General features: G+C 40.8%; 1 protein-coding gene across 1 annotated transcript in view; it reads right to left on the bottom strand.

Moving 5' to 3' along the window:
- LOC144734254 (inactive dipeptidyl peptidase 10-like) overlaps positions 1 to 6,322 on the bottom strand; it is a gene marked incomplete at its 5' end in the record, with an annotated part of 402,709 nt that extends 396,387 nt beyond the window's left edge. Inside the window, one exon of the mRNA XM_078616418.1 lies at positions 6,206 to 6,322. Coding sequence (XP_078472544.1) covers positions 6,206 to 6,322 — 117 coding nt within the window. The remainder of the gene's footprint in view (positions 1 to 6,205) is intronic.
- Between the last annotated feature and the right edge of the window lie 9,187 nt (positions 6,323 to 15,509).

The following is a 15,509-nucleotide window of genomic DNA, read 5'->3' on the forward strand; positions in this document are numbered from 1 at the left end:
CTAGGACGCCTCTGAGATGCCCTTAACCTTGTATTTAAGTGGCCCTAAACCACCTACATCAATCAAACTCGACTCCAGCAGAAACTTGATATTCAAGATAATCAAAATCCGGCATTAACTTTGCGACTCAAAAGACCAACAATGAATGGTTGAAGTAGTGAACATTTACAATACAGTGGGCATCTACAACTGTCAGTTATAACTGTTTGAGTTTTACATCAAGACATGTTAAGAACACATGGGTAAGCTTGAGCTCTTGGACAGTTCGCCTCTATGTGCAGTAATCTTTGAGCTCAAAACCATCCTTGAAAAAAATTCCTGAAAAGACATTGTCCTATGGTACCAGAGCAGAGCTATCGGTGACATTCACTGTTCCACAGCAGTAACGTTAGGAGATGCCTGAGGAAATTCCTGGCTTCAAAATGTTTCACAGTGTCTCAGGGTGGTACTTTGTACTGTCCAATTTAATGAGGTCTCTGGTCACTCATGAAATGTCTCCCATGCTCTAAAGTTCTGCTGGCCACACCTGCATTGTATTTACATCACAAACACAATGCCACAGTTCCCCTTCACAGAGCCTTTATACCAATAGTAAGGTGCAGCTGGAGGATCATATCGACACTGTGGTGAGATATTGACTACCTCGCCTAGTATACATGAGGTTGTGGGTTCGATCCCAACCCTGACGCCTGTATACTTGGAGTTTGCATGTTCTCCCCGTGGTCGCGTGGGGTTTTCTCCGGGTCCCCCGGTTTTCCCCTCCACGTCTAGAAACGTGCGCTTAAAGTATTTGGCTACTCTAATTTTCCACACGGTAAGCCACTTCGATTATCTATCATTTGTGGCCAGGTCGCTTCTGAAACACAGCTATAAAGCTCAGTGGACTTTACCTGATCAAATAAAATAGTTTTAATAACGCAACGATCATCTTCTATTGATTTATCTAACGCCTTAGTCCAAGGTGCTTTACAATAATTATAAAATTGTACATAAGATGATAGTGGTTAAAATAAAGACTGGGGTTATTAAAAGTGGTGTAGTGATGTAATGTGCTGATGTGAGTTTCAACAGAAATACAAATCCACATATATTTCCTATTAAGACTCCGGAATTCATGGAACAATACTTGTCTTTGCTTGTTTAAAGCTTTTAGTACTAACATTACCTATCTTGTGTTTGCATGAGCAATGCGTGCTGTTTTCACATTGTCATGAAATATGAAAACCACTTGCATAAAATATGTTTGCAACTGATCCTTCAAATTAAATTCCTGCAATGTACCAGAAGGACATGTATTTAATGTAAAAAAACTGAGTCAATAAATATTAAATAACATTTAAAATGACATCGTTTTGAATCATAAAAAACATATCAAAATAGCTCAAGCTTAAATGACCTACTCATGCAAATACCTTTGAAATAATAGATACAAGTAATACATCTCCATATTCTTGATAGATTATAGGCAACACATCTTATACAGTAATTGCATTTTATATACAGGTCATTAACCTTCGTGTCTTTTGTATAACATATATATGAATATATATATTACAGTAAAATACTGCTGTTACCAATGTAACTTGATCATTATATGTATTGTATAATAATACCATAGCGGTTTCCATATCCTGCACAGTAGATTATATACGTGACTAGCTTTACTACCCGGCTTCGCCCGGGACTTGGATTCACCACGCCCGGCCGCCTTTGTCCTCCCAGTGGCAATGTTCACACACCACACCAGTTACTCGTTTTAGGCTGAGTCGACCTAGGGGAGGGCCCAGGACTGGTTCAAATAATCATCACCGGTGGTGGCCGTGAGGGGGAATCGAACTCAGGTCGCCGGGTTCGTAGCGCAGCGCGCTAACCACTACACTACCGCTCCCCCCACACACACGCGCGTCCATATGTACACATACACGCGTTTGCTGCAGACACACACAACTTTCAGGGTGCATACGGAAGTAAACGACTAAAATAATAAAGCAATGCTGCGCGAAGAACGCCTTAGACCTGCAACACATTTGTATGGCACTTTACTCGCGGAGGGTTGGGGGCGGAATGCGTGTCATCAGCACACACTGCGTAACGCTTCCGCATGCGAGTGACATGACAGAGATGTCTATTTTTATAATTTTCGCATGGTGTACAGTCTGGAAAGTACCCACATGCCAAATTTCAAGTTTGTTGCATGTCGGGAAGTATGCTAAATATTTTGAAAAGACACACATATTCACAAATTTCCCTTTATATATATAGATAGTATAATATATAGTAGATACATGTTTTAGGTAATAGCACTTCGATGACCATACGTGCCTTGCAAAAGTGATCCTCGTCCACGCACTGTCTTTACACTCGTATTATAAATACATTTTCAGTCATCTGGGCTGCGAAATTCCAAATGAAATGAAACAATAAAATTAACATGATGGTGTTTTGCACAGCCATTAGTTACAGGGATGTGACCATAAAAGCACGATGCTACAGAACCCGATTTCATCATGGGTCACTGCCTGGATTAAAACCTGGATCTCAGCTCGACGAGCTCAGTGCTCGGACTTGAGTAGTAATCCCTGAGTCACCAGGTTACCTCACCGCTTATCTTGGAATATCCACTGTGTTACTCATTGCAATAGTGTAGTTGCTTGCTGTTGCTGATGTTCCCATAAGAAGACTGTTGCTGCTGAAATTATGTTCAAGCTCACCATGGAAAAGCCTTTTTAAACGAGTCCTCACACTCTGTTCCCATTCCAGGAAACATTGGATATCATGCAAGAAGAGCTTTTGTTTGCACGGTGTGCATCTGGCACAGCTCAACCCCTATGCATTTAAAAGTGATGTACTGTGTTTTTACGAGCTTAATATTCGTTTTTACAATGCGCAAACGTAATGCATTCTTAAGTTATCCAATCTGAGTGCTCGTGCTGCCGAATGCTGTATTTGCTTTTATATCAGTGGCCACTCTCATTCTATGACAGCGTTCATTTGAAAGTGCATATTAAAACCAACATACAGTACTTCACTTATGTTAACACACTTCATAATGGTCAATATAATCTTGTAAACTTTAAGTTTTAACCCAGTTCTCCATGTTCGCTCCCTTTACCTCTCGTAAGCCACCATTACAATGTAATCTTCTGACATTCACACTCGTGGCTTTGTGGAATATTCGACGTACGATCTGCTGTAAAAATTATCGTAATGACAATCGCGATCGTAACAGTGAGCATGGCAATAATTGGTGGGTCTGTTGTAACACGACACAATGGATTTATTGTGAAACATTTTTTTTACAACAGCATGAGCACTGAAACCTTTGATCATGTGGGGTAACCTCACCTCCAGAATACTAGCAACACAGGGTGTTGGTTCTGTTTTTAATTTACGATTTGACATGACATCGCTGAAGGCATACATTCTCATAAAAATGTATATCTACCGAAAGACCCAAAGAATATAAAAATGACCAGTTGACCACCGTATTTACTTTCGTTTGGGTTATTTTGTGCAGGCAGGTTTGACCTCTTGCCGAAATCACGAAAAGCATTGAACGTTCCGTCACATCCCGCACCCCCGATGAGCACGGTCGGTTACGTACGGTGCGAAAAAAGTTCAGCATACAAAAAGAAGCACTGAGTTTGGCGTTTTTTTCAGGGCCACATACATATGAGCAGTAATCAACTGGGTATCCATGTGCAGGTGTTTGTACAATACAGACACGCAGTAAGGATGGGTAGGGCAGCTGCCCGAGGCGGGGAGTTGAGGGCGGGGGTGGGCTACCCGAATGTGTAGCAGCAGAGTTATTGGAAATGAAGCAAGCAAGTGACGGCTGGTGGCTTGGTAAGGCAGTGTCGGTCGCGCATGCGGTGGGGGAGGAGGCAAGGATGGGCACTCTGCCCTGGGCTCCACACGATCTACTGCGGATCTGTACACATACAGCTGTACACTTTACACACACACACCAACCTCCACCGAGACGCACACATACAGCCAAGTTAATTTTGCATTATATGTTTACCATCCCAACCGAAAAAGGTATACGCATTCACATGTAAATGCTGACGGACATGCACGCATGACACAGACGCATACGCCAGTGCGTAATGCATACTAACATGCACTGGGCACTTTATAAACATACACAAGGCAGCTGTTTGTTTGTTTACTGTACCTGCTATCCTGTGTTTGATTTTAAGCGTGAGATGGAAATTAAACATTCACGTTTTGCTTTGGTATTTCCAATGTTTAAATATTTAACTGAAACCAATTTTTCTCTTGACATGAAAGACCACGGATATATTTTTGTTGCAAAGACAGCAACCATATGTGCAAAGACAGTTTAATTCGTATTTTTTCACTTAGATTGTTAGAGGTGCGTGCCATTTGTTACAGCATATGCCCATATCTTGTAACTCAGAAATAATTAACATATGTTGTCTAAGAAACAAATTGCTTTGCTTATATGGTTTCATATCTGCATATACCCCCGAGTATACCAAGACATGCATCATAGGCTTTCAACAACATGGGTATGTACGCACATTACTTATTTCACTAACCAGATGTTCAACAACACAAAAAAAACTTTGCAATTAAGTTTAATGGTAGTGGTACTTGATTAAACGTGATTGGTCCTCTGATTTACACTTTCATTCACCACTGCAGAATGAAACATCACCAATAAAACTGTCACCCAGATGATCGTGTAAAAACCCCAGAAAATATTTTTACTTTCAAAATTAACTGCTTAATTACCTCGGGTTATCCTTGACAATAAATTTGAATTTAAATGTAGAACGTTAATTTGTTAATTGCCTAAGTATCCCAAAGTGAATTGTTTGGAGTGTGGTACTTCCATACATAAAGTGAATATCAACATCCGAAGTGTCTTCTTGATTAAATGACCAATGGGATGGCATTCGTCTCACATGGTGGCTCTCAGCCTGCTTGGATATTTCACACTCGCGTGGAAAGTGTCTCCAGAGGATAAAACACTGTGTGGTTCAACTGAAGGTTGTAACACGTTTTCCCATCGCAGATAAAAAGTAGCAGCTCAAGGCTGGGGGACAGAGGCGCCTTGGGTTTTCCAAATTCAGTTGACTCGCAGGTTATTTAGTGTTTGTAATGCAAAGGCAACAAACAACAACATGCCAACGCTGGGCTATTACCAGAGCAATTCTCCTGGGAAGCTGCATGGATTACCTCCCACCATCTGCTGGAGGAAGCTTTGATAAAGTCAGTGTCCGTATACTCACCCAATTTGGGCACTTCTAATCTCCAACAGCAGTCCAAAGGAAGTGATGGAAATTATACATAAACATGGTAGCGACCATTATTTCCATGGGACATGTTGTATCTATAGGCATTTTTCCAAAAATGTATATTAAGAATGATTCTGCCTATTTTTTTTTAAGTTTGATCTGGATGTAGGTGCGGGGGCATGGAAGGGGGTCACCCCCACCCCTCAACCCGCTGCCTCTCACAAGCCACACAAGAAGGCAGCTGTAGATAAGCCATAAAATGTAATAAAAACCCCGGTGCAAGGGGGGGGGGGCAAAGGCCGCCATAAAACACTGACAAACAGCAGGGACGGGGAACATTGCAACTGGTGGCTTTTTTGATAACAGTAAAAGTTCGAAACTTAGCGACAATAATAAATCGACATTATAGACTGCAGTCTACCTTAGTGGCTTTTATTATAACTTATTTGCTCTTATTCACCTCATATATTGTTTTTTATTGTATCTTTCTATCTATGTGACCTTACCGAAAGAACCAAAGAATATGAATTCCGCCGGTCACGAAAGCTTAAGTCAAAACCTAGGGTAATTCAAAAGAGATACAAGGCGAAATAGGTCAATCACACACGACCAAGATAATATGTATTCCATAGGACCAGAGCCTCCAAACCGCCTTTGTTTTCCAGCAATTTGACAACACATGGTAGCAATAAAATACGTATGAAGGGAGGATGCCTCCCCTTGAGATAGAGGGGGGGGGGATACAAACCAATAAACATAAACATGGTGATGGAAAGCAGCCAGTCAAAGGTCAAAAGGGGGGGGGGGGGCAACCAGGTGGCTGCGGCCACGGGAGGAGAACGAGACAGAGGGATTCTGTTTTTTTTCACGAGAGACGTGCAGAGGGGGGAGAATTTTAAAATATAACGACGAACACACACAACGCACTTCAGTCTTACAATGGCTCCGGGGATGGTCCTCGAAATCAACCATGGATGTCGAGTCTTGCAGAGGAGAGGGGCGATGTGTTGCTCGGTGCTGAGTTCAGCGATGACCGACAGAGTATCGCTGAAAGTTTAATTCTACATTTATCCTGATGTTTTCAGTCGCTTTCAGAGTCAAGGATAGCGATAAGTGGTATTGTACGAAGCTATAAGAGTTGTAAGAAGCTAAGAGGTGTGCGAATGCAACGTATGAGTTCTGAGAGTAAGCGAGGAGCTGCGACGAGCAGCTCACAGCAGGAGCCCTCTTGGAAGAAGGGCGGAGAGCACGAAAGTAGAAAAACGGCGCTGTACACCAGCAAAGGTCGAGTCTACAAGGATCAACGGAACTTGAGTCTTGCTGCGGAAAGCTCCGGGGGTGGGGCCCGCAATCGACCATGGATGGCGAGGCTTGCAGAGTAGCGATGTGTCACCGAGTGTGAGTTCGGCGCTGATAGACAAAGTATCGCTAAAAGTTTTATTCTACATTGAGTGCCAGCTCCCACCAGCAGCTGCAGCAAGAGAGAAAGATAGAGAAAGAGTGACGAGCAACGACAAGCAATCAACCTGGAGAAAGGGCAAAAGCGCCAAGCATCAACCAAGCGAGCATCGCACAGAGAGCTGGCTTGAAGGAAGGGTGGGAGAGGCACCACCAGGTGCCTGCGCGAAGCTGGCAGCTGCACGTAAGGGAGAGATCATGGAGCAGTGGAAAGAGCCTGAACCAGTGCAGCAAAAAGGAAGAGTGTCGGCACAGGCAAGAGCGCCGTGTGTTCAATACACACACACGCTGTCCCAGCGGCTCTGCTGGGAACCTGAGGTATTTTCAGTACAAGGAACGCTGTACCGCGTAAGCCGCTAATTCAGCAAGTGGCAAAGAAGACACACACATATAAGACGCATATCGGTTATCTTTGTGTTTCGAAAAGGGTTACCATTCCAAGGTGGTGCGTTAAATATTAAATATTAGCTGATCGTGAAAAGCATTGCTGCTCGTAGAGTTACATGAATACTGTCGTTTAGAAGTATTTTAGTAATTCGTTTTTTTTATTGCATAATCTTACAATTTAACTAATTGAGGTCTATTTTACTTTGGGTACATGTTTCTTTATCACTGTTCGTATGAATATTGTCATATTAAATGTTTTTAAAGGAATTTTCCTATCGCCATGTATACTCGCTCGACTCTGAGGGATTAGCCGATGGTTTTGTGCTCAGTTTAACAAACGTAACCATTGATGGTTAAATGTACGGATCAATGAGGAGGACATCTTCAGGAATACTATGTTGACTTTCCTAGCATAAGAGTTCGCATATTAGAGTGTTATGTTTTTTTTAGATATTAAAATTGTTGAACACAGAATAGTCTGTGTGGTGCCTTCCTAAGTTCATGCATAATAATCTTAATTATAAGAACTGTATCCTGAGGAGAGATCTGAATTTTGAGACCTAACATAAACACACACAAACATAATCAATAAAAGTTAAAGCGACAATCATTTTGATTATCACGAATGTGAATATAATCCTAGACAACGAAGCTAAGTCTAATTATCATAATTGCATACGTTAGCATAAGCACATACACTTGTATAACATCCCAAAACTACACATAACTAAATAGCATAAATGCATACTTTGCAAAATTACATACATTTGTATAATTTCTGATTATTACACAATATCCATTTCTATGTAATTTTTATTCAAAATTTTCAAAACCTAATATATACAATAGACAACCCAGTGGGGGGAAATGGGTTAAGCCAAATACGATTTGAACTTGAAACCATCAGATACTAAAATTGGCAATATCGCACATGGCAATATCACATTTCATTTAAAATATAGTATATCTGCACACTCGAATATAATTTTCAGCATGCTTATTTACTTTTGGCAGTGCTGAGAAAATGGTGGAAATTCAATGTTCCTGTGGTAAGAGGTCAGTCTTTCCACAGGACGTCATTGATATCTTACAAAGCAGTGCGCAATTTACTAACCCAGACACATGCTGGGATGCTTCTAATTTTATAAACTAATCTATAATATAATTCAGCATTTTACTATTTTATTATACCTTAACCTATTCATCAATTATTAAAATACAGAAAAACGGAATATATAGTTCCATATTCACAATATTGTATGTCAGATTTCCAAGATTTATACTCGTTTTCCTCTTTTCACAGGTTTTCACTGGATGTTGTTCGCTATTTTATGCATTCAATTTGAACCTCCCAACTCTTAAATTATAAGGGAAAGCAATCTTTGTGAATTATTCAAAGGGATTGGTCGACGTATTAAACGTATGAAAAAAAAAACATTTTGTGCTCTAAAGATATCTCCTGATGTGTTTTCTTATACTCCAAAATGGTTTGTTTGGTTATGTATATGTAATAACAGCCATAGAGGGTTCACGTGGGGATTGGCTTGCCGGTCCTGCTTGTAGCCAATAAGGGTTGAGATAGGGAGCATGGCCCAGGCGTGATCACGGCATGTCATCAGGAGTGATTGGCCTAGCCATTCGGGGCCCCAGCTAATGGGGAGCCGGATGAGAGGCGTGGTCCCGGGATTGACAGGGAACCATCGAGATGGTCGAAGCTGTCCATGAACGATTGGCTGGGGGGACCACGTGACGAAGGGATTAAGAGAGAGTGAGAGGGAACGATCGAGAGCAGACTGGGAAACTGACAAGAGCAGGGTCGCGCGCGGACGGGGGCTTTGAGTGCCACGTGCGCGGTGGGGACTTAGTGCGAAGTCTGTCCTCTCTCCGTTGTCTGCCAGCAACGGAGAGTGAGTGAGTAAAGTGTATTGTGGAGTGGAAATAAAAATGACTGATTCCGAAGCCGTCTCAAGAAGGATTATTACATATACATATATCAAATTACAGTTTGGTGTGTACAGTACTGTATTGTGTGTTTACCACTGAAAATTATACATGCTTTTCTAAAAGTTATTGTTGACGTCATTTCATCTATCTTCTTCTCTTCTATCTATATATATATAAAAGTCAGAAATGTGAGTTTGTGGATTTGTGTGTGGTCGCACGCTTGGCTCTCCAACGGTGGTGTTTACATATAAAAAAATATCCAGGTACCACGCCGTAAGCCCCACGGTCAGCAAGCAATATTCCTTTTTTACGTCCGTCAACTTTAAATTAGTTAAATTAGCGATTTAGTGCGATTTTTGTGCGTTCCACTATTATTTATTTATGACGCGTGCCCGGCCATACCAACTCACGCCCCTTTGGTGGGGGGGAACGGCCCATGCCAAGTCGCACGCCTTCGGTGGGAGTGAGGGGGACATTTTCTTTCGCGTTAGAAATGCTATAAAAAATACAGCTTTAAAAATGCTAAAAATATACTAAACGCTGACGTAAATTCTTCACTGTGTCATGTCCCCCCCACCCCGATGCGTGCAGTTGCTAATATATACAGTTGCTAGATGCTAGCACTATAGCATACCTTTTATTTATTTATTTATCACACGCGCACGACCATACCAAGTCACACACCTTTGGTGGGGGGGGGGGGATTTTCTTTCGCATTAAAAATGCTATAAAAATACACTAAACGCTCTGGTAAATTCTTCACTGTGTGATGTCTCCCCCACCCCGATGCGTGCAGTTATTACTACTATTCAGTCGCTAGATGTAGCAGGTACCACCACAGTCTGTATTCACTGCTGTAATCATAGCAGGTACCACCACAGTCAGTATTCACTGTTGTAATCATAGCAGGTACCACCACAGTCAGTATGCACTGCTGTAATCATAGCAGGTACCACTGCACAGGACTAGGCCTCACCACGCCACTGTCAGGTGAGTACATTTTGCTATAAAGTCCATAAATACTGCTATAGGGTCAGCATGAACTACTGTAGTGATAGCAGGTACCACCACAGTCGCTATGCACTGCTGTAATCATAGCAGGTACCACCACAGTCAGTATGCACTGCTGTAATCATAGCAGCTACCACCACAGTCAGTACGCACTGCTGTTACATTTTTAAGAGTAGTTTTGAAATATTTTTAAGACCCGGGCAACGCCGGGTACTTCCTGATAGTTTCCTATAAAAGTGTAAATTTAATGGCACAGCCCAGACAGCAGATGCAGCATAGATACATTTAAGGTGGAGACAAGTATCTCTATTTTCACTCACATCCCTGTTTTAAGATGAGCACTCTGTCAGTCACAATGCCATTTAGCTGAATACTACGAGCCTTAAGTGAGTGAGCGTTTTGCAATTTGAAAATAAATTTTCTTCAAGAGAAACTTTCATTCTCGAAAAAACATGAATATGTTTTACTTTTCACAGGTGAAGCGTTACTCTAGGCAGGTGGCACTGTGGTTAGAGTGTGTGACGCAACGTTGGAAGATTACAAATTCAAATAAGTGCATTTGGTCTTCACACCATTACTATAGCACAAGTTTACCTCTTAAAGCCCTTTCAATCCTTCATAGTGGTCAAGCTCTGAAGGAAATGGGCACTGCTCCGGAAATGTAGAATTTCCACCAGATAGTCGAATGGAACCGAAAACCTAAACTGAAAAACCGGTTTTAAATGGTAATTTTCCTGAATCGAAATAGAAAACATAATAAAAAAATGTTCCACTCCGGAATGAAAATCCCAAAAATCTGTGGTTACTGATTCAAACCGGTTCAATAAATATCATGTACTGTATTGCGCTTTGGAGAAAAATTGTGTTTAGATAAAATAAATATTATTCATGTTCACAGTGCATTGTAATGTTATGGGGTTAAACTGTTACATAACGTTATATTAAAACATCTAATGAAATGTTCATGGACTTTGTTGGCAGTGGTGGGCATACATATTTGTAACAAAAACGATGCTATGTTAACGCTTTAATAAAATTCCGATTAATAATTAAAATTTTACAAATTTGATAAGCAAATTAAAAGTATAATACCTAACTGCAACTGCATTACCCACCACAGTGTTACCTAAACATGTTTTAAATATAATCCAGAATTGTATCTATTTATCCCTTTTGTAATATTCCTGGATGTGTTGTAGTAAATTATGCAACAAGCTTATAAGATTTGTAATTCCATAATTGCATATTATACTAAGATCATTATCCGTAGACTATTCACAAGCAACTATTAAATCTGGCATGGCAACAAGATGGCATTGTAGCCAACACCAAACCCCAAGTGATGATGTTTACACTCTTAATACTGCATTGGTTAATTGCATATTATGTCAGCATAAGGGAGGTCCAAATCAAGTGCAGATATTAATTTGCAACTGGATTGTGTGATCAGTAATCAAACTCTGGTAAATAGGATTATATCTCTGTGTATTAAGCACTACTTGACTTCTCATCACACGCGTGACTATCTTCATATTCATAAACAATGTAATGCCCATTTATGCGTTCAATGTTGAAACGTTTGAATAATTAAATTGCAAATATTTCACCTATGAAATTAATTTATGTAATTTATCTCTGACAGGTTGTTCTACCTGGGAAGTAATTGGTTCCTCTCTCAGCACTATTCCTGCCATGCACCATAACAGCAAATGGTTTGGTGATGCTGCATTGGCAGTGGTGCACAAGCACAAATAACAATAAAGTTCACCACATTCGTCAAGAACACTGGCAATGGCCCTTTCTCCCAATGTCCTATGAAGGGAGCCATTTCCCATAGCAGCGAAGATAATTCAGCTTTGCATATTGCACATGCAGAAAGAGAATGGGTTACACACGCGGGGCAAAATTAAAATGCAGTAAATAGAACATAAGCCTGCGAGCGTTATTATCTGGCATTGCTTGTGGCGCAATTGGCTTGCGATGAATTGCAAAATTGCATTTTTCCTATTGCTACAGAGCTGGGCAGAGAGATCCGAAGATAGACACCCCAGTACCACATGGGAGAAAATTATGAAAAGGCAATCTGTCATGTTTTGGATGCCTGTGTGTCACTTTACTGCTGTTGAGTAAGAGAATAAAAATTTCTACCATCTGGTTGGAGTTTTATAGATGTGAGTGACTGCACTCCAGAGAAATGCAACCAAAACCCCGAAGGAGGCTGCTAGCCTTAAAGCAGGAACAGTTATTGATCTTCTTTTATGTTGATCTTGGAGATTTATTGTGCAACTGCCTCACAGTGCAAAGAATGGGGCATGAATGGCCATGATCAGTGATGCGATGAGCATTATAAAATATTGTAATGAATGACTGTTGGACTTTTCATCGCATCTCTATTCTGGCAAAATAGACCCATTTTCCTGAATAAAAGTACGAAGCAAATAGTGACAGAGTGTTTTCTTCTTTCGTACTATAAAAATAAGAGAACATTGAAGGTTAATAAATATAACATATCCATTGTATGAAATGGGAAATAGTTTCAGAAGCCATATGTATGCATTCAAAATAATTGCATATCAGTGTGTCGAAACATGGACACATACCATATATGCAATAAATAAGAAATGCTGATGGTGGCTATACGTAATTATTAAGGCAGGTAGAAATAAATACAATTTGACAGAATTCCTCTACAAATAAATCAAGGTTTGACATGTATTTAATCTCGGAGGTACAAGGGGTTGTTGAGAAGCAGCTCATAGCGCAACGTCCAAATAACAGAACGGCACAGTATGTTGAGAACAGTAACTGTCTTCTTGGTTCTTTCGGTAAAGTCACGTAGAAGGGAAATTATAAAATAATACAAATAAAACATAATAAAATACAATTCTCACAACGTTTCGGCCACAACGCAAGCAGCCGTCCTCAGGTGAAGAACAAGGCTGTCGGAAAGACAGCGTCCGACGGTCCGAATGAGCACCACCACGCTTGGCAGTGTATATTTAAGCAGGGGTTAGAGGAGGAGGGCGCCTTGACAAAGGAATTTACATATCAACAGAGGAATTTAGCATATTTATGGCAAATGCAGATATGGGATTAGTCACTACTTGTGGAATTTACACTATGAGATCTCTTTTACCAGTGGCAAAATATGATAGTAGGTTTTTACCCTTTTAACTGGTACAAAACTGACACCTTTATTCAAGGCATCATGTTTGCAATGACCACAACACAAGTAGTCAAAAAAGCAAACAAAAAGAAGCAACTCTGATAAGGATGATAATATGCACTGTCCTTGAAGTTGATTGGCCCACACCCGAGACGGCTTTCTTTAGAGCCTAGTCCCCATTGGTGTAGGGCCAGATGACACCAGAAGGCGTACAACTCAAAAACAGTGCAATATCAGAGTATTGAGAGCTCGGGGTAAGCATTTACACTATGAGATCTCTTTTACCAGTGGCAAAATATGATAGTAGGTTTTTACCCTTTTAACTGGTACAAAACTGACACCTTTATTCAAGGCATCATGTTTGCAATGACCACAACACAAGTAGTCAAAAAAAAAGCAAACAAAAAGAAGCAAATCTGATAAGGATGATAATATGCACTGTCCTTGAAGTTGATTGGCCCACACCCGAGACGGCTTTCTTTAGAGCCTAGTCCCCATTGGTGTAGGGCCAGATGACACCAGAAGGCGTACAACTCAAACCCAGTGCAATATCAGAGTATTGAGAGCTCGGGGTAAGCATTTACACTATGAGATCTCTTTTACCAGTGGCAAAATATGATAGTAGGTTTTTACCCTTTTAACTGGTACAAAACTGACACCTTTATTCAAGGCATCATGTTTGCAATGACCACAACACAAGTAGTCAAAAAAGCAAACAAAAAGAAGCAACTCTGATAAGGATGATAATATGCACTGTCCTTGAAGTTGATTGGCCCACACCCGAGACGGCTTTCTTTAGAGCCTAGTCCCCATTGGTGTAGGGCCAGATGACACCAGAAGGCGTACAACTCAAACACAGTGCAATATCAGAGTATTGAGAGTTCGGGGTAAGCATTTACACTATGAGATCTCTTTTACCAGTGGCAAAATATGATAGTAGGTTTTTACCCTTTTAACTGGTACAAAACTGACACCTTTATTCAAGGCATCATGTTTGCAATGACCACAACACAAGTAGTCAAAAAAGCAAACAAAAAGAAGCAACTCTGATAAGGATGATAATATGCACTGTCCTTGAAGTTGATTGGCCCACACCCGAGACGGCTTTCTTTAGAGCCTAGTCCCCATTGGTGTAGGGCCAGATGACACCAGAAGGCGTACAACTCAAACACAGTGCAATATCAGAGTATTGAGAGCTCGGGGTAAGCATTTACACTATGAGATCTCTTTTACCAGTGGCAAAATATGATAGTAGGTTTTTACCCTTTTAACTGGTACAAAACTGACACCTTTATTCAAGGCATCATGTTTGCAATGACCACAACACAAGTAGTAAAAAAAGCAAACAAAAAGAAGCAACTCTGATAAGGATGATAATATGCACTGTCCTTGAAGTTGATTGGCCCACACCCGAGACGGCTTTCTTTAGAGCCTAGTCCCCATTGGTGTAGGGCCAGATGACACCAGAAGGCGTACAACTCAAACACAGTGCAATATCAGAGTATTGAGAGCTCGGGGTAAGCATTTACACTATGAGATCTCTTTTACCAGTGGCAAAATATGATAGTAGGTTTTTACCCTTTTAACTGGTACAAAACTGACACCTTTATTCAAGGCATCATGGTTGCAATGACCACAACACAAGTAGTCAAAAAAGCAAACAAAAAGAAGCAACTCTGATAAGGATGATAATATGCACTGTCCTTGAAGTTGATTGGCCCACACCCGAGCCGGCTTTCTTTAGAGCCTAGTCCCCATTGGTGTAGGGCCAGATGACACCAGAAGGCGTACAACTCAAACACAGTGCAATATCAGAGTATTGAGAGCTCGGGGTAAGCATTTACACTATGAGATCTCTTTTACCAGTGGCAAAATATGATAGTAGGTTTTTACCCTTTTAACTGGTACAAAACTGACACCTTTATTCAAGGCATCATGTTTGCAATGACCACAACACAAGTAGTCAAAAAAGCAAACAAAAAGAAGCAACTCTGATAAGGATGATAATATGCACTGTCCTTGAAGTTGATTGGCCCACACCCGAGACGGCTTTCTTTAGAGCCTAGTCCCCATTGGTGTAGGGCCAGATGACACCAGAAGGCGTACAACTCAAACACAGTGCAATATCAGAGTATTGAGAGCTCGGGGTAAGCATTTACACTATGAGATCTCTTTTACCAGTGGCAAAATATGATAGTAGGTTTTTACCCTTTTAACTGGTACAAAACTGACACCTTTATTCAAGGCATCATGTTTGCAATGACCACAACACAAGT

The sequence above is a fragment of the Lampetra planeri genome, chromosome 1, assembly GCF_965212315.1.
Source record: "Lampetra planeri chromosome 1, kcLamPlan1.2.h2, whole genome shotgun sequence".
NCBI classification, from domain to species: Eukaryota; Metazoa; Chordata; class Hyperoartia; order Petromyzontiformes; family Petromyzontidae; genus Lampetra; species Lampetra planeri.